The sequence below is a fragment of the Coenobita brevimanus genome, chromosome 106 (genome assembly GCF_032717465.1).
Source record: "Coenobita brevimanus isolate Jiangsu-jjx chromosome 106, ASM3271746v2, whole genome shotgun sequence".
Classification (NCBI taxonomy): domain Eukaryota; kingdom Metazoa; phylum Arthropoda; class Malacostraca; order Decapoda; family Coenobitidae; genus Coenobita; species Coenobita brevimanus.
In genome coordinates this window covers 635,922-659,652 of record NC_137059.1, presented here as the reverse complement: position 1 = coordinate 659,652, position 23,731 = coordinate 635,922, and the positions used below count along the sequence as shown (strand labels likewise).

At 41.7% G+C, this 23,731-nt stretch overlaps 1 protein-coding gene across 1 annotated transcript; it reads right to left on the bottom strand.

Moving 5' to 3' along the window:
- Positions 1-1,291: 1,291 nt before the first annotated feature.
- Positions 1,292-18,890, bottom strand: LOC145416429 (exportin-4-like). Its single transcript, XM_080285377.1, has 23 exons — positions 18,855-18,890; positions 17,195-17,300; positions 16,444-16,619; positions 15,663-15,770; positions 14,242-14,358; positions 13,693-13,849; positions 12,985-13,097; positions 12,685-12,842; positions 11,799-11,973; positions 10,704-10,880; positions 10,025-10,114; positions 9,374-9,536; positions 9,000-9,177; positions 8,107-8,269; positions 7,662-7,831; positions 7,142-7,247; positions 6,436-6,616; positions 4,837-5,012; positions 4,303-4,458; positions 3,516-3,731; positions 2,775-2,927; positions 2,164-2,256; positions 1,292-1,486 (listed from the first exon to the last, which is right to left on the bottom strand). The coding sequence occupies exons 1-23, from the start codon at positions 18,888-18,890 to the stop codon at positions 1,292-1,294; spliced, it is 3,363 nt and encodes a 1,120-aa protein (XP_080141503.1).
- Between the last annotated feature and the right edge of the window lie 4,841 nt (positions 18,891-23,731).

Sequence of the window (23,731 nt, the reverse complement as noted above, 5' to 3'; positions counted from 1 at the left end):
AAGAATAAATCACTAAGGAGGATGTGCTAAGAAGCTTCCTTAACTGATGAAAATGTAACTCAGAATCTGTGGTAAAAAATGATGATGCTACATTGCAAGCAAAAACCTGCTCACACTTACACTAAATTATCAATTATGATAATTATAATGAATGTGATGATGATGACAATATTATATGTAATTCACAAATAAGCATGAAATGGGACAAATAGTTAGCCACGAAATAATCAAAACAGGACAAAGACATTTAACAAAAAAATTCATTTCCGGTAACTAATAATTAAATGTACTTTTCAAATAGTACACTTGGGGAAAAAAAATCAAGGACAATTAAAATAATATACATAAATAATAATAATAAGTGTAACACGGCTTCACATTGACGTGAACTGCTCAGATGGAAAAATTTCACCTACATATGGAGGTGTTATTTACTGAGAAGATATACCGGTATTACAGTCGGCCCAAGATGGGCTGAAACTGTTTTATCACCTCCATAAAAAACACTCATACGTTGGTGTAATAATTCTTCCAGTCTGTATAAAAACTGGAAATGAAAGACAAAAAAAAATATGATGCTCACTGGCAGGGAAACAAAAGAATCACAATGTAGCCTTTCTTAGTTTAGGTCACCCACGTGCATGTACCCTTCCTCAAGGTCACTAATGTGCACACAACCTCTCTTCAAGGTCACTAATGTGCACACAACCTCTCTTCAAGGTCACTAATGTGCAAATAACCTCACATCAAGGTCACTAATGCATGCACAACCTCTTCATATTCTCAGGTCAACAATGTGCACATAAAATCATTTTCTCAAGGTTACTAATGAGAACATTTTCACATCCCATAACAATAGTGTGCACATAACCTTACTTCAAGGTCATTAATGTGCACATCTCACTTCCTCAGGTCAACAGTGTACAAGTAATCTCGCTTCCTTAAGGTTAGTGATGTGCACTTAACTTCCTCACTTCATAACACATACATCATGGTCATCAACACGCACACAGCCTCTCTTCCTCAAGTTCACCAACACACACACAACACCACTTCCCCAAGGCAGGGTCACCAACGCATACACAGTGAGATGAGGCCACTGCACTTATCCAACAGCTGAAGTTCGAGGCCACTGCACTTCACACATGGATGAATTTTGTATCTGTTCTCCTAATTTTGGGGCTCCCGCTCTACTTCAAAAATGGATGAATTCTGAGATCACTGTACAGTACTGTACTTTGCAAGAGATAAATTTTGGCTCCACTCCACTTCAAATTTCATGGCTGCCTCTCTACTTCACGAAGAGGAATCCACGGACATTGGCAATGAATTTCTCAAAGTTGTCTCTGAACTTGATGCGGTTGATGCGGTCTGCGGTCAGCTCCACATTCGCTGTCAGCTGAGTGAATGCCTCAGCCAGCCGCTGCCCTGTAGTCGGATCCGTCTGGCCGGCCAAAAGCGCCTGAACGAGCTCTTGGTACTCAGCCTGGTGAGGGTCGGCCAAGCAGAGAGAACACAAAATGGATTAGATTAAAATCAACACTGATTTATTACTGTTTAACCCTGGTCTGCCCTGCTGAGCAGATCTGTCCACCACAAGTGAAAAACTGTTTCTGTGAGACCATCCTACAGATACAGGACAATATGGCAAAGAACCGGTGCCTCCTTGTGGTAGACAGCACCTTACCAGGGTCAGATTGGTGTTTTTGCCCACAGCAAATTGCTGGGAAATATGGAGAGGTTTGACTTCCTAGAGGACGCCGCAGCTGCTTCACTTAGGGTGCACAGCACAACCATGTGTAGGCTCATCATTAACACCACACTAATGTATAATGGGAGTACTTGGTGCTGGAGACGGATGCCTGTAAACCGTGGCACTGATATACTTAGGCAGTTGAGTTGCCCATTTATAAAAACACCTCTGAACTTCCTCAGTATCCTGTGAAAGAGGGATGATGAACTGCAGGAGGGGTAATTGAAGCCTGCAGTTCACTGGATTCATGCTTCTACAACACTGGGTGCAAACAACAAACCGAGTACTACGTGAAAAGTAGAATGTGTAATAGTAGCTATGCTAAACCCCTCCAGCCTGGAGATAATATGAAGATATATAATCGGCATTATTAGAGTGAAGGCGTGAAGGTGATGGTAGACAGTACCCACCTGGAAGCAGCAGATTAGTGTGTAGAGCGCTGCTGACGCCGCCTGAAGCAGATCCGAGTTGATCTGCTGTGACAATATCAAGTCCAACACAAGCTGACAAAAAGAAAGGCATTATACTAGTTATCATCATAACAGCCTTATTTCCACCAAAAGACAAGGTGAAGTACAATGCAGAAAAGAATAAATCTGAGTGCAAGGAAGTGAGTGAATTATCAACAGCATGTCCAGGGAAATGGGCCATATAAGATCAAAGATGGCCATTAGATACATGAAAAAGACCTTTGTGAACTGTCCTGCAACATATTGAATTGTACATTTCTTTGACATTCAGCTTCTCAACTTTCAGTCTTTCTCCCTGACTGTTCCTCTCTCTCCTGGTCCACCTTTGTTTTCCTTTTATAAATAATATACTTAATATTTTGCTGGTGTAATGAAGAGGTCAGCAGTGTTTACCATACTGTCTTTCCTTTATCTTTTATTTATTTATTTATTTATTTTTGCAACTGTGCAGTAGTCTTACCCTGCCACTGAACAAGATGAACAAAAAGAACAAAATATCTCTACCAAGTTAGGTAAACAAACTGCAATATGTACAAGGAGTGCGATGGTACCTTAAGGAAGGGTCTGAGTCCCTGTCTGACGGGCAGCTCTGGGCCACAGTTCTTGTGGATGTAGGACCCCAGCACCACCAGGAAGTCAAATGACAAAGTACCAACATCAGCACCAAAACTGGTTAACCCTAATTCTATCGATGCCAACAGGTTCTGAAAGCAAATTGATGATACAAAATTACAACTGTTCTTACCTCCATCATCATCACGATCTTCCTTTCCCATGTAAAGGTGAGTAAGGAACTGCTCTTTACACTCAAACAGAAGAGTACTTCATAGACTTCATAGACTAGAAGTGACTCTAGTTCTATGGATGTAAGATACTAACAAACACAGCATTATATACATACTAATTCCAATCTTTATCAATATTAAACAGTGTGTAGAATATGCAAGAACATGCAAAATTACATTATGAACAGCAGCTGTGGCATATCAAGCAACTTTTTTTCTAATATACAAAGGACTTAATAGCGAAAATATCATGATCATAGGCTAATCTAGTGTGAGGCACAATCCAAAAAACAAGGAAAGAGAGTGTATGAAAGTGGAAGAACTATCAACAGCATGACCAGTGAAGTGAGCCAGAAAATCAATCACGCAGTATTCAAGCTTCCACAACCCTGGCTTTGCCTATTGACCTAAATTTCAAATAAAATCAAATACTCCATGGACTGACACATCAGTAAAAGATATCATAAATCAGGGTCTGACTGTACACACTAAATCATCTTGTCTCACCTTCATGAGTTCCTCAGGCAGCTGGCACACCTTACTGGGGTATATTTCGGCAATGAAGGTGACCATCTTGAAGTACTGTGAACACAGCGTTGGCAGCCGCAGCAGGTCCCGAGACATGAGTGGCATGATGATGTTGAGGCCAAACAGACACACATCAGCCGCTGCAACAACCTCTGTGTCCTCACCATGGCCGGATGGGGCAAGGTCAATGAAGTCCTGGGTAGGGTATGGGGATTAATGTACTTTTTTTAAAAATAACTCTTACTTGGGGTAATGGAGAGAACTATGAAGCTGCCTGATTATACAATTATCCCTCAATCCCCTCCCCATCCCCTGAAAGGAGGACAGTGGGCTGCAAAAGAAGGGTAACTTAGGCCACAGTCCACTAGCTTCATGATCAGATGAGCCTGAGACTGCAACTACTACTATTACTACTATTTTAACTTAATAAATAAAACAGCCAACCCTACATTATCCCTTTTAGGGCAGCAAACAGACTGGGGAACGAGAGATCCAAAGCTAAACTGCTGGAGTCCTAATCACTTATGCTGTAGGAGACCACCCTCTATCCCTGGCAGCATTTGATGGAAATTTTCCTTTAAAGCAGCATTACATCTGCACACATAGTAAACAAATTAAACAGAAGCCAACAAAACCACAGATAGCAGCAAAGCACTATTAAGTTCCATAAGATGCTGAAGAACCCTCCACTTATAGACAGACTTAGACTTCATTATACTGTACCTACACACTTGCCAAACAGACACTACGCAAGAGTCAACTGCACCTTAGATAGTAGTGAAGTGAGGAGTTCCATCAGCAGCTGCAGGTCCCTCCACTGGTCCTCCTCCCCACGCACCTCCAGTGACCGCCTCCCAATGTTGTGCTTGGCGTATGTACCCACCAGGTGCACTGATGCCTCATACAACTGCTTGCTGGCACTCTGAACACAAGCAAAAATAAACAACTTAAATTCAATAATATTTCTATTGTTTATTTGATTTGATTTAGGAAAGTCCTCTATAAAACTACAAGAGAACAAGTACAGTATATAAAGGCTGTCCATAAATGCAACAATTCAAAAATTTTATACCAAAATGAATCAAATCATCTGAAGTTGGTGTGATTAAAATTAATATTATGTCACCAGACTGAAGCTGTAAATGAACTACAGTCGATCGCTGGAAAATTGTTACCTCAACCCCTATACTGTACGAGGCCTTTAAGTCAAATAAAACTGAATGGCAGCAGTCTATCTACAAAATTATTCAAAGTGAAATACATGAAAGAAAATTAAAAACCACAGCACTAATAAACTAACCGGTGTGAGATAGCACAGCATGCGTCGTCCACATTCAACAAAAAGCTCAAGGACGGTGGCCACCACAATGGGATAGTTGTGGTAGAGATCCAGTAGCCGCACACAGTCACCCAGGACGCCCACCAGCCATGAGAACAAGCACTGTGCTGTGGGCATTAGGCAGCCCTGCACAACACCTATGGATGGGAAGAGAATGCTGGGTAGGTTAGGTTCAGGTTGGGCAGGGAACAGTTTAATCATTTGTGGGCACCCATTATCCACTCACTCAATGTAGTGTTGCCTTATGGTTTCTACTCTGAGTGACAACCCAAATAGTTTCCTGTACCCAAGAAACCATTTATTATGTTGGGTGGTAACCACATAACCTGGGTTTTTGGCCGGGTTAAGCGTCCCCCAGATTCCACTACCTGAAATCACTAGGCCTAATCATGGCAGATGTTTCAGAGAGCCTCGGAAGGTACAATACCTGCCCAAGGTTCTAACCAAATGGGCAGATTTGCATGGCCACGTGGAATGTGAGAGGTGTGGATGAAGGCAGCAAGAGGGTGGAAATAGTGAATGTGTTCAAGAGTGCGAGATATGTCGTGATGGCATCGTGTGTAACAAAGATGAAAGGGTGCAAAGTGGAGGAGTGGGAGGGTGTAAAATGTGTATGGTCGGGCATGAATGGGCGAGGCGGATGCAAGGAAGGAGTTGCTTTGTTGATGAATGAAGTGTGGCAGAGTGGAATGACAGACTATAAATGTGTCAGCTCGAGATGTATGTATGTATGTCAAGTTCAAGTTTGGGATGGTAATAGTGGCAGTGATTGTTGCGCATGCACCGTGTGATGACAGGAGTAAGACAAAGACAGGTTTTGGGATGAGCTGGATGAAGTAGTAGGAGAAATGACCGGGAGTTATAGAGTGCTTGTAATGGACAACATGATTGGGGGAGTAGGCACTGGTCCTGTGAATGATATAATGGGTAATAATGGAGTACCAGGAGGGAATGATATCGGGAAACTAAAGGACATGTGTAAGAAAAAAAGGTTGTGCATTTGCAATTCTTTTTTCAAACAAAATGATGAACATAAATATACATGGTATAGAGGGAATGGAGATCATGTTGAAAGGAGCCTGACTGATTAGGTGTTTGTAGAGAAATTGATGCTGGGAAACGTTGTTGATACAAGGGAAGTGAGAGGGTGATATGGAGATCTGTCAGATCACATGAATGGTTCACCTCTGCTAATATCATAACATTACCATCATCCTCATCAGCATCATTATTTCCCCATCTGCAGGAGAGGTGAAGTAGGGAGCAGATAGCCAGGCAAAGGGAAAGGTATGAATGTGGGAGAACTAATTTAACAGTATATCCAATGTAACGGTCCACACACACACATCTACTCACCATTCAAGTCCTTGGAATCCTGGTTTCATCTGATAGGTACAAATGTCCTTCATGTAGCTCACATTTATAATACCATTACATCATCCCTACATGAGACTTCTTGGTAAATATTCAGCACAGACAGTGGAATTTACAACCAACATGTGAGAATGCTGGACCCTCAAGGAACTCAACATGAGATGTATGAAAAAAAAAATCACCCACCTATAAAATTATCAATGTGGTATATGATCTGTTTCTTGGTGTCGGCCTCGTGGTAGCGTTTGGTGAAGGTTTCCGATGAGATCAGCTTCTTGAATGCCGAAACAGGTGGGTCCAGGACATGTGACCAGAACTGTGTGCGTGCATCTGCATCAGGGAGGGCAGCTGCGCACATCACCAGACCCTGTAAAATGTGTTAAGCACAGAGGTATGAAAAGTACTGCATGACCATACCACACAGACAGCAGACATGGGCCAGGGGAGAGTGGCACAAATAAACATTAAGATATGGGTACTTTTTCCATCCTCTCCTCTTCCAGTGCAGTATAATAACTTTGTTACTGTTCTTAGCAAAGGGATGCATCCACAACAGAGGATGCAGTGAAACATCTACTATGAACTTCTCAATTATCATTTTATGTCACTGCCTGTAGTCTTTGAAACAAGAAAAGTTAACTGTCAACCCCTTTTCTTTGGACCCAAATGGCCGTTTGTTCCTGTCCACTGCTAGGACGTTTAACTGCTTAGGTTAGTGATGATAAAACTTCCACCCACTTTGTGTGTTCCTGGCCTAAGGCATTGTTGTCATCATTAACATCACCATCAATGTCATTTCCACTGTCATAAAAACTATCATCCTGACCTTTTTTTTTCCCCAAGGATAGTGTGAGACAGGATCCAAGAACAAGTAAAGCATAAAACACATCACCTGCATCAATCCTCGTTGTGCCACAGAGGTGAGGGCCCACAGGTCTCCACTTTGCTGCAGTCGCACCAAATCCATCAGACCCTCCGTCTTCACCAAGTGCTGACCCCTGTGTAAAGGAATGATACGACACAGCATCAGCAACTTCCAATGCTAAAGGAGCCCTGGCATGTTATAAATGAACACATGGGATAGGATACTGCAAATGGAGGTTATTTTCCCTACTGATACCCAGTAATAGGCATACAAAAACAATAAGATAATTACAAACAGATCAGTGTCTTCCTTTTCACATTTACAAAACTATTCTAATGGGCAATATAATATCCAGTCACAAACTACCTCCTCTAAACTGCAAGGATCTGACTCTAGCTACTGTGTAGTCAAGTACATTTAGGCTCGAGTTGGCTTACTGAATTTCATGCACCAATGACTTAGTTTTCAAGCTTTCAAGGTGGCCCAGTTCCATCAGATAAAAACAAACTGACTATAAGCAACGATGCCAAATATCATCATCACCCACCTCTCCTTACTGTCAACCATTGTCACGAGCAGACTGACTGTATCCTCAATCAGACTCTGCTCCCAGTTGCGATACCTCAGCACCTGCTCCACAAATGACAGAAGGTAATTCAGGATCCAGGCTGCACCCTCAGAATCTCGCCCAAATGCTGATGTTAGGGCCACGCTTAGCTGTGACAAGAGAAAGAGAGACTTGAGGCATTTTAAGGGGAGGAGCATCATTAAAACTGTTAACATTGATGATGGATGGATGGATCATGAGAGAGAGAGAGAGAGAGAGAGAGAGAGAGAGAGAAGGAGGGGGGGGAGGACTTAACCATTCTGAGGGTAGGAGCATCATTATGGTCATCATCAATCTATTATGAGAAATGAGGCCTTGAGACATATTTGAGGGGAGAAGCATCATTAACCTGTCATCATCATCACGGTCATCCTTTTCAACCCACCTCAGTATAGAATGACTCGTTGGGCAGGAGGTATGACAGACAGAACCGGCGCAGGAACCACAGGAGTGAAGACGTAACCTCTGGACTTAACTTGAGGTACAAACTTGCAGATTTCATAGCTTGCTTCTCTGTCTCACACAGTCGCAACACCGTACTCATCATTCTGGAGGTGAAATGTAGCAAAGATTAGCCTCTCATTCTCCATTCTCTCCAAATGCTGAAACTGTCTCAAAGTATTTCTCTCTGCACAATCAATCACATGCACATTAACAACACACTGCTCTTTTACTTCCTCATTTGTCAATTATGTAATTCACAGCCCGCTTCCCTGTTTCACACAGCCACAACATGATCTGCATCATTCTAGGACTTCAAATGTTGGAGGGTGACATATTTACTTCATCATCACCACCTTCAATGCCTCACTTCCTCCTGAGAACTCCTCCACCATGAGAAGGCCATAACAGAACCACCACCAAGCTACTTCTCTTCAAATACCTCTTAAACATGTGAAAATAAGGCACACAAGGACAAATATCTGGACCAAGTTTGAGTAGAGAGACTATAAGCACTTGTTTGCTGGATTTATGGTTACTGTCCAATGTATTACCATACTGTAAATGGTTTCCCGAGTAATGGGAAACCATCAGACTAGTCACTTATAGCAGAGTCACCCAAAAGCAACACTACATCAAACAAGTGGATGGTCTGCAAAGCATATCCACTGGCATAGCCAGGTCACACCTCTCCACCCCTGTAGATGCACCAATCAGTACAACTTTTGAACTCACACTGTTCTGGGCTACACTAAACAAGCTTCGGGTGCCTGTACAACCTGCAAAGGGTACATTTTGGAAAATCATTTTGAACTGGTACTGAGTCGTAGTACACACCTAACAAGTGGGTCACCAGCAGCACTGTTGGGTACATCTGAGGGCATCTGAGCAGGTGCAGCCAGCAGCCTCAGTGTGGCCTCAAGGTCCACTGTGCCGGCAGCCTTCACACTGTAGTTCACCATCTCCGCTGGAATCAGTGCTGTCTCTCCCTCATTGTCCATTGTGGTCACATGACCTACCATATCATCACAGGGTTAGAAAATGCATCTGAATTTAATATTACATATATCTATAGCGCATCAATGTTAGTTGAATAATTGTTCAATCACACACCAATAGAAGACTTGCAATAAAACCTTGGACTGCTGTTACTACTATTATTACTACATGCAACTAATAAAAAAACATGACATCAATTCTGTGTACTGCACCTGCAATGAGTAGGAGCCAGTGTATGTCTTCATGCAGGTCACGAAGTTGTCTACCATCATCAGTGGGCGGTTTAGCTACCTCTGTGTTTGAAAGGTGTGTGCGGAACCGAGTGATGCGCGCCTCCAGTAGTTGGGTTAGCAGCGGCACACTGTGTTCTGGTGCCTAAAAGTAATATACATTGATGGATTGCTCTCTCTCTCTCTCTCTCATGTGCACTTTTATAACATAATATCTTCTGATTCTCTGTATTATTACCATCAGTTGTATTATCTCTCATTCTCTCCCTAACAGGCAGCCTAAACATCCATGTCTAAAAGGTGCATGCAGAACCGAGTGATGTGTACCTCAAGGTACTGAGTTAGAAGGGGTATACTTTGCTCTGGGGCCTGCAGTATCATACACTTACATATTAATAAACTCTACAGTGTATCTTCTAACTGATTCTACTTACTGGTGACCTTCATTGTACTTTTTTTTTTTTTTAATGGAAGAATGAACCAAAAGCTAAAAGCTCACAAAATTGTTCCTTCCAAGAAAGGAATAGTACTATAGTGTTAATGCAGTCTTCCAATTCAACATTCACAGTGGAGGTATTGCAATTTTAGGACAAGTTAATGTAAAAAGAGTATAGGTAGACCAATGCCACTCACCTGTCTGCCAAACAGCCCAATTAGGACCAGCTGCTCCTTGAAGGCTACTCTGTCTGTCTGCTCCATTTCAAACATCACATTGTTATCAAACTGCAATAATAAAATGCAATCTTTTGTACAATACTAAACTTAATTGAAACTCACTTCTAACAACTACCATATATACATAAAAATGACAACATACTGCCACATAAGGAATTCATATACTGAAGTAGCTACTTGTCTGATCAAATAAAGGACAGTATCACAGGGAAGGGTTAACACACATCACTATCTATCTATAGCCCGACGCCCTAATCCCGCAAAGGGTGGCCGCAGACAAAACGCCTCCAAGTCACTCTGTCACCCACCATTTGACTCCCCTCCCCCCAACTCACCCCCCCCTCCCTCATATACCTCTCAACTCCATCCCTCCACACATCACACAAGCCTTTAAAATTTTACAACAATGAAATCCATCCCATGAAGATGGGTAAGACAAACTACTGGGTGTAATGAGTCAGAGATGTAAATGTTGAGATATGTTGACCGATTTAATACACCAAAAAAATTGGGATAGGCAGACTGAAAAAACCTGTGATGAAGTCACGCAGTTTGATCTCAGGGATAAAGGACTGAATAGAGAGGTTACCAGAGAGTGGGCAGCGTGGAAAACAAAGACAAACAGCACAGTACTCACCACTTGAAAGGTGCCGTCTGGTGGTGCAAGGTGGCATTTGAGATAGGAGTCAAAGATGATGGTCGCACTCTGCTTCACCTGTGCACTGTTGCAACAGCTGCTCTCCTGCAGGATGCATGCCCATGACTGCAACATCTGCTCCAGGGCTTCATTGTACAATGAATCACCGAGATCAAACTGAAATGAAAAAAAAAAAAAGACTGATTTAGTACTATACTGCATTACTGCTACTATGCCTATCTAAATCACATCTTACATTAGCTAAGAATAGTTTGCCCTAGACTTAGGGAACTCTTAATCAAAAAGAATTCTATACAAAAACTTGAGCAATATACATAAGCGAAAATTTGAGCAAAGACCTTTATCCACCTTACTGACATGTTTATTACCCATCTCCGCCCCACAGGGGCTCGGGGATGGGTATTGTTTTCACTCAATTTGTCTGTCTGTTACCAACTTTACGCGAACACAACTGGTGTGATATCGACTAAAATTACAGGGATGATTGACTATGACCTTCTGATCACCTCATTAAGTTTTGGGCCAAATTGGGCGAAGGCCCAGGCTGAGAAAAAAAAAAAATCGCCATAACTCACTTTCAAACTCATCATATCGACACGAAACCAAAACCTAAAGGTACATCTTTCAAATCTGCATCCTATAACATGCCTCATGACATCAGGGAGGTCATCCCCCCCCACCCCAGTCACCAATAATGGGGGTCAATGTCATGTGGGTCAGGCCTAAAATTTCAAAAGGGCATAAAATTGTTAATTTTCACCTAATTTACTCCAAATTTGATATGTGACATCTTTGACTAGATACCGTATCCTGTTGTGCTTATACATCAGCACTGAAATGACTGCCAGGGATGGGTTTGCTGTGCCTTGGCACCACGTCTTGTTTAAAAAAATTTCTGCTAAATCTGGATTTTTTTTTTTTTCTTCTTTTATAGGTAACTGAACTCTGCCATGCATACAGTTAAACTGGGCTGATATGATGTAATTATTTAATTTTGTCAAGTGCCACAATTTTATTTGGCTGAGGCAATAAACATACTGATATATATTAAAAAAAAAGTAGGCATCAACTAACCATCTCCTCATGTGATGCCCCCTCAGCAAATCTGCATGTGAGGGCTGTCAGGTGGTCAACTAGCTGGCGCAGCATCTCCTCTGGCAGGGCCACCAGTACTGATGGTGGGAAGAACAGCAGCAACTTGCGGAAAATGTTGCTGATGCCGAGCACCTCCTTCTCTATGATCTCTGTACTGCAGGGGAAAAGAAACTATATCAGTACAGTACTCATTTTACCCTGCCTTAATCCAAAATTAGCAGGGAAGAGAAACTATATCAGTACTCTGTTTACCCTGCCTTAACCAAAAATTACATCTCTCCATCTTCATGCAAAAAATGTCTCAATATATTAGCACTTGAATATGATACTACAAATGCTTTTTACTCTAATTTGGCTTAAAGCTGCAATCTCCCTATCTTGAGTGCCAAGTTGTAACAAGAGATTAACATTAGAATATGATGCTAGTTGTGAAGAAGTGTTATAGATCGGATGCAGAGCCATAGCATTGTCTTTTTCTGCCATCAGGGTACATGAAATATGCTGCAAAATGACAAACATCTGGGCCATATTATGGTGAAAGAACTACAGTCATCATCATCATCATCATCATCAACTTTTTCCCATTAACCAAACGGTCAAAATTAAAGCATGCAATTTGACATTACCAAACCATAATCAGCAACATTGTTATCAGAAACATCATTATGATAGTAAAAATCGCCACCACCATTATCAAAGCCGCCATTATCATTTTGGTGTGAGAGAGAGGCCTCCCCATAACAAAACCCGGCCTGCATCCCTGCACACTGGTCTGTTTATGAGAATGGGATGCGACCTATCATGAGGAAGGGACTTACAAAACACCGCCTTTTAACAGGCATTTGGGGTGGCTGCTGTAACTCACCTTGACAGCAATGAGAAGAGGCACTGGAGGTACTGTGAGAGGTACTTGATGCGCACTTGTCTGTTGATGAGCACTGCACCATTGAGGGAGGCCAGCTGCACCAGACAGTTGAGTGCATGGTGGCCCAGCTCCCAGTCATCACGCACTCGCCAGTACAACTGAAAAGGGACACCCCACATCATTTGTGGCCATCCTTTCCAGAATTAAAATGTCTGGCTATAGATACAAAGACAGACACACACACAAGAGACATGTAAGTTAATAGAGAGTACATGGTCAATACACATGTAATACACCTACCTTGAAGAACAGCTGCACGATTGCTGGATCAAGGAAGGTGTCGCGCCACTGCTGTCCTGGGCGAAGTGATGGATTCTGGTCCTGCTCAAACACACTCATCAAACGCTTTGGCAGTGAATACACAGCTAAGGACAACGTACATATGTGCTTGTGACATTAGCAATTTAGTGACACCAACAGAAGTTTTAATCTCAGGCTCTTCTGAATGTGAACACAGTGGACTGGAGGCTTATGTTGTCCTCTGGCAGTACACCATCCTCTTGCTTAGGACATTTGCATAGCCTGGCAGCACCTCCACCCAGTCACATCAGTGCCACCACTTGAAGGCAACTCTCTCCTGCACCTCAATTATGGTCATGCACAGTGACACATTCTGGTCCCATCAAACTGTCATGAAGAGCTTGGACAATGAGCAATATATAAAAGAACTGTGCCTTTGTGTCTGCCTATCAGTGAATTATTAAACAATTACTTTCTTACCAGTTCTGCTCATCCCTGAGTGGCATTATATGAACAATAGACCCCAACCACTACTTAGATATAAACCATTAGGGGTTCCATCCAGTTTATGCACTTTGAACCACTAGACCACCAGGCATCACTTGGTTATATGATTACCACCCAGCATAGTATGGAGTTTCTTAAACACACATTTACCCTATCCATCCACCCTGGTTGTAGTTATTTGTATAAAGCATAAAAGGATATAGTGTAGGGATATGAATGACCATGTAAGTGTGGTCTCTGCAATAACCAGCAGCTTCTGCAACAGCGCTGACAGCTCTGCACTCATCTTACCCTCCACCTTCACCACCTCACCCAGCATGTTGACAATGAAGTGGAAGATGCGACGCAGATCTGTGCCCTACGGAAGAGAAAGAACACATTTGTATCGCTTCTTGTTGCTGTTGTGGGCCGTGTCTTACTTAGGCATGACCTTGATGGACTGCAGGCTGAAGCTGCCATTTGCTTGCAGTCCACCATCCTCCTTTAGGGGAAACAGGTTGTTGAGGGACATTTATTAAATAGCTTGTTCATACTGCTGCCACCAGGTGAAGGCATCCCTTTCTTTACAGGGGTTATTGCTACTGTTTGCAACCCCAGTGGACTGCAGGCTACTGGCCACTCCCATTTGTCTTTTGTTGAGGTCATATTAAAGGACTGTCTGTACTGTGATAGTAAGGGGATACTAAATAAAAAATATCTAAGGTAACACTAAACTAAACCTTCAACTACAAAAGCACCAATGCATCTCACCTCAAACTGCTTCTTTGCCTTGAAGTGGGTCTCCCATGTAAGGCCAACATCTGTCGACTTGACTGTGACTGCATACTCCTGCATCAGTGCACTGATGATGCTGCACCCAATCATACGCTAAAAAAAGGGATTCACTTGACACTTTATATGACTGACAACAGCCAGGGCTATTGTATGATAGGCAACCTTCATACAGATACAAATGTTTACATTTGTTTCATAAGTCCTTAGCCAATTTGCACATGCCAAGTAAATGCTTCAGATCCTGACCTCAAAGATCTGGATTTTGCAAGGATTCAGGCTGCACTTTTATCCAAACCATGATGTACTGTACTGCACATAGGCACTCCCCACTCACCCCCACTCAGCCATCCTGACTCAGTTTCACACCATGTCCTGCCAACTGTGTGTGATTTAGACTGAATTTTCATGGTATTCGCAGTGCTTATTGTGCTGTTTAGAAGCATACTGTTCTAAGTCTCCAAGAAAGCTAAAGTTCCTAAATAAGTTAGATCGTGGCCTACTTGTGACAATTATAATTAATGAGTAGCAGTTGGGAGGGGGGTTAATCTTTGTGAGGATTCAGATTTTCAAAGATCCAGAATAAGCTTCCCCCATATATGGTCCAGATCTCTGAGCATATACTGTATAAGAATTGTTTGTGCACTTCTGATGGCAATTAACAGTGGTGATGGATGCCATGCAGCTCCAGCACCACTTATGTGCCATAAACCTTTTTTCTTTTTTTTTTAACACGGGGGCACTCACCATCTGGTCAAAAGATGCAGTGATGCTGTCAGGTTCCTCCCCTTTCCTCGCTTCTTTCTTTCTATCCTTCCTCTTCTCTCCTTCTTTCCTTCATTCTCTCCTCTTCCTTCTGTCTACAGGTGACTGAGTGACAAGCCAAATGGTTTCCTGTACACCAGGAAACCATTTACTACACTGGGTGGTAACTATATGACCAAATTATGTTGCCTGGTGGTTGAGTGGGCAATTAAGGCGCTCCGATTGGATTGAGCCGGTGCAGGTTTTTATCCAAGGGGTGGTTGGGGTTTATTGCTCACATAATACCACTCAGGGATGAGTGAGGCTGGTCACTCTCACCTTATATGTCAGGACCAACTTGCCTAGCCCTGGGCTCCTACGCTCTTCATGGGACAACAATGGATTAGATGATGATGATAATGATAACTATCTTCAATGACTGATAACTAAGATTCAACAGTATTATTTTTTGCATTGTTAGGCATTACTATGTTTATGCCAGTACTGTTGCCCACCCTAAATGGGGAAACTAACCCCCCAATTGAACTACATTTGGTTATTTCCTGGGCAGCAAGGGCTCTTGGGCCTTTACTGAGCAAAGAATAATAATTATTATTTTTTTTTACTTTTTTCCCTGATGCCCAGTGGATACATACCATTGTGTTATCACCGGATGACACCAGCTGCTCCACCTCCGTCAACAGCTGCCCTCGGTCCTGCCCTTGGTCATCCACGCTGCCTCGCTTCACCATAATGCCAATTACCTGGTACAACGCACTTCAATTATTAACAATATAATAGCTGGTTTGTCTTCATCTGATAGAACTTGTCCACTAACACAACTCAAATATGAATTCATTGCTAGTTGGAATTTGACGAGCCTAAGTTATGCATTAGAAATGTTCTTTGGTTACTAATCAAATCAACTCTTCAATCTGACTACACCTGGCCATCAACTATGCTAATAAAGGGTTAAAGATCTCTATCAGATGGGATCAAATGAACTACACCAAGACACCATTAGTTTCAGTAAACACTCTTCCATTTTTATAACTGCTGTACGGTACAACACACCCTCATTTTATGAGTGGGCTGTGTTTTGAAAACTGACTGTATAACTAATTTAGTATCGCTGTGATTGCACAAGTGAAAAAACAAGAGTATGATGAGAAACCGGGCATTGTACCATAAGTGACAAAATTATGCTACAATGTTACAATCTTACAAGTGAACAACTGTATAATGGTTGACTAAATGAGGAGTAGCACCTACCACTTCATCAACAAGTCTGACTTTTCCCACCATTTTTAATTCTCCTACTGCATAATAGTACTTCCTATTACAATGTTTAAATGTTGTAATACGTATATTCTGAAAATCTTTGTGAACCACGAAACAATATCAGGAAAAAATAAGAAGGAAAAATGTATGACCTACCTGAACAAGTGTTTCGCGTACATAGTGTGGAATGTTGCGCCTGTTAACCACATAGTGCACAATGTACTGTCTTAGCTGCAGGCTGTCCTCCTTGCTGAGGTCGTGCCATTCTCGGATCACACCCACACGCAGCAGACTGGCCGCCTCAAACAGCAAATAATCCACTTGTGACGTCTCTGTATGGAGGAACACAATTTGTTACCAGTAGTTCATCATATGGAAGGCTTACTGTAAAAACAGAAATCTGTTGGGTCTGGTTAGTACTTGGATGGGTGACCGCCTGGGAACACCAGATGCTGTTGGCATCCCTACGTGTCAAGTGGGGTTGGTGGAGGATTAGTGCCCCTCCCTGTAAAACAATTAACTCTAAGCCCTCGGCCACCCCGTTTGGGATACATGGCATCTGGCAATGAATGAATTGTCTTGTGTTTCTCAGAAATGCCACTTCTTTCAAAAGAATTCACCAGCTAGCACATGAGACACACTGCATAATCTACAACTGCAAAGTACAGGTATGTCAAGTGGTAGGTAATGGCAACTATCATTCACTTACCTGCTGTTGTGTTGCCTACGTCTTCCTTCACCTTTACCATTCTTTTTCTGTATCTCCCCACCTCTCTTCCTATTTCTCTCATCCTTCAAGTTACTTTTTATTACTCTTTTCACTTCAGGTGGCACTACACTACATGACAAGCCTAACTCAACAATAATAATGACAACAACAACAACACACTCCAGTCAGGAAACTTACCTAAAAGCTGCCGACACAAATTAAATGGGTTTTTTGTATTCCTTAACTGAAGAAAAACTTGCTCTGCCTCATGTCGTTGTTCTGATGTCACCAAATCTGGTGGTGCCTGGAAAAACAAATACAGGGAAACTGAAAACAACAAACTGAGGTGTCACTGAAAATGCTGTACCTTAACCTACTATTAACAGGATATGAGGAGGATGGAGAATGAGAGACTGACTAGAAGAGCACTTGTACATGTGGCAAAGGGGGAAAGGAAAGGGAGAGACCAAAGATGAGGTGGAGGGATGGAGTGGAGAGACATTTGCAAATGGAGGTGTGAGGTGGAGGCAAGGGAGACAAATGGCAGAGGACACACTGATATGGAGGCATTTAACCTCATCTCAGCTAATCTAAGGAATGTATACCGGATTATGATGGGAATGAGGTATCTTGGTGAGGAATGTACAGCACCAGTGTTGCTGCACTTGCCACAATATAGTCTACCCCGATGTGATATATGTAATGCATACATGCCCCCACTAAACTTGCTAGGTCAGCATGCTTTCCCACGCCTGAAGACGGCGTTATTGCATCAGTTGATAGCAGACATCCTAGTCGGGCAGACTATTTTACTGTGAGCTTGTAATAAACTCCTTATCTAGCTGTTTGTACACGGAGTTTCTATCACCAAAGTATTGCAAGTTACACCAGTGTTGCTGCACTTGCCAATTATAGTACAGCGCTGAGATTTGTGTATATTATGTTTCTATGCTGAGTTAGATAAGGCTAGTTGAGGATCCAAACACACCTTTCAATAGCCTTCTGAGTACGTGCACAAACACACCAAACCGACAAAGTAAAAATGGTGAACACTGGAACCTTTAATCCAAATCTACCACTATAACTTAAACAATTGGCATATTGGAGAGAACAGTTTCTAGCATCACTTAACTACTGGCTAATTCATCTACAAACCAGTTCCTAATGATTATGAGAAAAAAAATACAAGAAAATAAAATTTCTCCAACACTTTAATTTGAACTGTGCTTTCCCCTGAAAAAGTACAAATCAAATAATGCAGATGCAGGTTTCCAGTAACAAGTCCACCATCTCTTATAACTTTCCAAATTATAATTCAATCTACAACTAAAACTGCTGCATATGCCTAATGTGGGTCTACTTCAGGCAAATGAAAACTGTATGTACCAGGTATAACAATAATATAATAAAAACTACCAGAAATTGGTGGAAAAGGCCATTATGTAAGAGAACAAAATATTTAAAACGTAAGAGGAAGCAATTAAATTTTTTGACTTGTCAACTTGACAGCTAGACATTTCCTCCTTGAGTTCCCAACTATCATCCAGCGTGTATCGAGATTATACTTCTGATGTTGCTATCTTTCATTTCAAAAAGAGCAATGGAGGAGACATTTGTGAGCTTTGATAACAGTACGTATGAAAATAGTGATGATAGGTAGAGAGAGTCCAGGTGGGAGACACAAAGAGCTGCCTCCAGTTTGTTTACATCCTGTGTTGCCGCAGCCAGGGTGCCCAAACTCACACTTGGCTGTAACACAATTTCCCTCTTTCTCTTTCCCTCACAGCCTTCATAAACCATTCACAATGCACTGTTTCTCGTATACAATACAGCTGGTTCCAGTGTTAATTGAACTAACCATCAATAACTGCGCCGCCTTCTCCAGTTGCTCCATGTTCGACAATGTCGGGCGGCGCGCACTGCCATCTGGTGACCGTCGCCCCCCAGCCACCACCACCAACACACACACACTCATGCACGCACGCACTCACGCACGTACACGCAAGTCACTCTAGGACCCTTCGTGCACCTACACACTCACACACATTGTCACCGATATCCTTACACAGTTATAACTGTCTTAACCTCAACAGAACATCGCCTTCTAATATATATCGACGCTGCCTCTTCTTACGCACCAGTCGGCCCCTCTCATGCACCAACACACTCCCTCATATTGTCATGCACTTATACCGATATTCCTGCATAGTTCTGACTTTAACCTCCCTTGAGAGTAATGGCAAATTAATACTGACTCACACATCGCTGCTTACGCATCAATCTAGCCCCCTTTCACGCACCAACACACCGACACTCCATCACAGTCATATCCACCGATATCCTTGAATGCGGTTCTGCCTTAACCTCCAATAAATTATTAAATATCAGTTCATTCATCTGCCAGAGATTCTCATGCACCAGGCAGTCCCTTTAATTCATGCACCAACACGCACCACCACGCTTTCTCACTGTTGGTGCGCCGCTACGTCCACCACACTCTCTCACATTGGCATGCATTTACAATGATGTCCAAAAACAGCACTAAACCATTCTAACCTCTGATGAACATTGATTTTTAATAGCTATGACGTGTTCGCCCATCACTTTCATCACGCACCAGATAGCCTCCTTTACGCACCATGTCACTCCAAACTCTCACAAACTTTCACTCATATGTTTAGTTCAAAGACACCATCACATTAATACCTCGTTTCTTCTGATGAGCACTGTCTTTTTGTAAGTTACAGTAAATATTGACTTGGTTATCATCTTTGACACATGCACCAACCAACGACCATCACACACAAGCACATGCATCACCACACACCTTCAGCCATGCACTTACACTGATATCCTAAGACAGTTCAAATTGTCTTACATTGCTTTGAGCAGTGATTTATAATACTGACTCATGCACCTATAACCTTAACAGCACACACTGCATCACTATGTAGACTAGTAGCACTCACTTTCTCCAACACAGCCACCCATTTGCACTATCATCACTGCTATCCCCTTCCTCCAATGTACCTATGCATTCTATTACCAACCACTTCACATACATTTTCCTTGTCATTCTCCATTCTCTCCACATGGCCAATATCTTGACTATTTTGATAATAAAACACTCCATGCATATTTACAAATCTTTAATTATGAATAAACCTACAGAGCTCTAAATTAAGAGAATAGAGAGGATGTTTGATTCTGAACATTACCAAACACACAAGGTTTCCTATGTCGCTTTCAATTCCGCATATAAAATACATTTGGCAACTTGTACAGAAAACAACTCACAGCCATCCGGTATCAACACTGAAAATTGCATTGCTTTCTAAATATATAACATCCTACACCCCTACATCAAAGCAGAGGTAAATAGTCATTATATACACCTGCTCCCCTGCTTACCAATTTTCGAATATAGTGTACAAACTTAATATTTAGGAGCACTTATGGGGCTATATTTTTAATAAAAATAAGAAAACATTTACTATTGTACAGTATTCCAATGCATTCAAGAAGTCACACGCACCAACCCAACTTTTTTCTTTTTTCTTTTTTTTTTTACATCAACTGCTATTTCGGGACTTATGCTCTTATAATGTGTACACTTGCACCTTTACTGGGAAGCAAATATGAATGTTCTTGGTCAATACAGCACACATACAGGCTAAATTTGTTTTCAAGTAGCAAAACATTGAAAACATTTTCTCCCAAACTTTGCTAGTGGTGTGAATGAAACTTCTAATGTGTGGGGCTTCTTGACGTCAGCTGCCACTTAGATATCTTAAAAAGCATAAGGTACAATATGTGGCCACAAGTGTTAATGAATTTTGACTTATGAACTATCTAAATTAAACTCTCAGCCCCAATTGAGCTTTTAAGTAGGGGAGCAATTGTAGCTATTATATACAGCAGTTTATTTATTATTTTCCCTATTTAGTACAGAAAAATACACTTCGTTAGGACACGAAATAAGCTCGTGTCATGAAAATAGTTGGTGCATGGCTCAGGCAAGCCGGAAGATAATATACTGTATATACAAGCCACTCCAACAATACCATACGTGTACATTGCTAACTTGTGCCATCCTACTGCATTCAAGTGATCAGACTAACTAAAAAAACAAAGCACAAAACACGATGGCACAAAGGCTGTTTTTTTCCGTCAGTTTATCCCTTCAATCTGATGTTGCATTTTTGTACAACACACCCTTGTCATATGACCACTTGGTACAGTATTTGACCATTCCTTCAAACAATCAATGAGAATTTAGGGCCATTTTTGCTTTAACCATTGTTATTTTCACTTATACAATCTCTCTAACACACAGTTTCTCAATGTATGATCATTTTCTCCACAATGCTAAATTCATTGTATGATCAATTTTCGAAAATGCAAACCAACTACAAAACGAAGGCATGCAGTATATAATTCTTCCTATCTTTAGACCATTTTATTCCACTTTACAGAGACTTTTGAACTGGAGAGGTTAGATATACTGCAGATTTCATTTACTGCTTCAGTACATGAGGCCTCCCAAAGCTAAATAAAATCATTTGGGGACAGTATGAATTAGTAAAATACAACACCAGATTAAAGAGGCTTCCTAGTCCCTCTTCCTTTCCATAATATAGAAAAGACACTGTTAACTCCATTCCCATCACTTATTATGTATTTCATTCTTGCAACCATCAGTATGTACGGTAGTTTAGATGAGACTAAATCTACAAGGGATCGATATTGTAGTAGTTGTAGCCCCAGGTGAGTTTGATGGACTGCAGGTTGAAGCTTCCCTCTTCCTTCAGCCCAGCATCCTCCTCTGGAGGAACTGGGGAAGTAGCTGAGGGACATTAATACTCATACAACTGGGCAGCTCCACTCTCTAGTGTTATTAGTGCCACCACATGACATTTGTATAACCAGGCAGCTCTGCCACCAAGTTATATCAATGCAACCACATGAAGGCATTCCTCACCAGCACCAGGACTGATACAACCTTAATAAATCTTGTCATTACTACAGACCCATCCTAAGCTGCATAAACCTGTCCGACAGCTGCAAGAATGAACTAAAGAAGTACATCAACCAGATTGAAAAGGTTAACCCATGGAATCCCATTAACGTACCTTTTAGCTGCTTTTTGTTATCTCCAGGCAATTTAATTCACACTGAGACAGGTTTTTTAAAGTGGAGGGGTTAGATATGGCCTTCACTACACTTTTTTCACTTTAACTTGGCCCACATTTTTGTCCCACAGCTTGTTTCACAAACTGCAATGGCAAAAAAAAACAAAAAAACAACAACGTCTCTCTAAAGCACTTCTTCATGACTAGCATCATATTCTAGTGTTAATCTTTTGCTACTCCTCAGCATTCAAGATGAAGAGATGGCAATTTTAGGCCAAGTATGAGTAAAAAGGGTATAACTCCATCACTACAAGGCAACTGGAGAGGGATGCCTTTTTGTGGTGGCACTAACATACCATAACTGGGTGGCCCAACTATCTGGATACACAAACATCCTTCAACTACTTCCCTATTGCCCATAAGGAGGATGGTAGACTTTAGAAGGGCATCTTCAGCATGCAGTCCACAAGTTCATATTTCAGATGAACCTGGGATTATGACTATGACTACTGTACTACTACTACTACTACTGCTGCAACAAGGCACCTTTAAGCTGTTTAAAATAGCCTGGAGAGAGTGAGAATAAAGCATCTGAACAGAATAAGTCACGGGATAGGAGGCGTTAAAGAAGAAGCGCTAGAAATCTACCTAAACTGACGAGAATTTCAGGCTGTAGTCATGAGCTATTCTACATTAAATAATATAATGCACTGGCTTATAAATTAATGAGATGAGAATATACAGGGAACAAATATAAGGCATCTCTTTACTCGAATGTGTGTGTGTGTGTGTGTGTGTGTGTGTGTGTGTGAGTGTTTAATTCACCGGGTCGGTCAGGATCACTTGATGGTCGTGATCGTCGGCTTTTTACCCTCCCGGAAGGAAGCTGAGAGCTCATATAGTCCGATCCAAGGGCAAGGCTGTGACCTTCACACACGCACACACCCGTCCCCTTGCTCAAGGGGGACAGTAACCACCCACTTCGTCAGTGAAACTTTTCACAACCTGAGCGAGGCGCAAACTCCCGCCCACCAGTTGGCAAGCGAGAACGTTACCACTGTACCAGCGAGCGGTGTGTGTGTGTGTGTGTGTGTGTGTGTGTGTGTGGGTGTGTGCATAACATAACAAACTTTGGTTCATGTTATAGTTACACCTCATTGTACAGCACACCCTTGTCATACAGCAGGATGGTATACAATTGATAAAAATTTTGACCTTTTTCTGTTTTACAAATACTTTTCACTTATACGATCATTGGTACATACAATTTCACTTATATACAATGATTTTTTCATTTATACAATTACTACAAATGCTATACAATCAATTTTCACAAATGCATCCCAATCATAATATGGTGGTATGCTGTAATACTGGAGTGTGTTGAATAATATCACTATTTTTTCCATGTTGCTTGTGTTGTTGTACTAACATCCCAGACTCATCTGTACATGATCCTGATGAACTGCTGGCTGAGGTTGCCTATCTGTTACACTTTGTCCTCCTCCTCTTGGGAGACAGAGAGGAAGCTGGAGGATGTTAGCATTATTGGATGGTGGTCTTGCCTGAGTATACTGGTGCCACCACATGAAGGTACCACTCT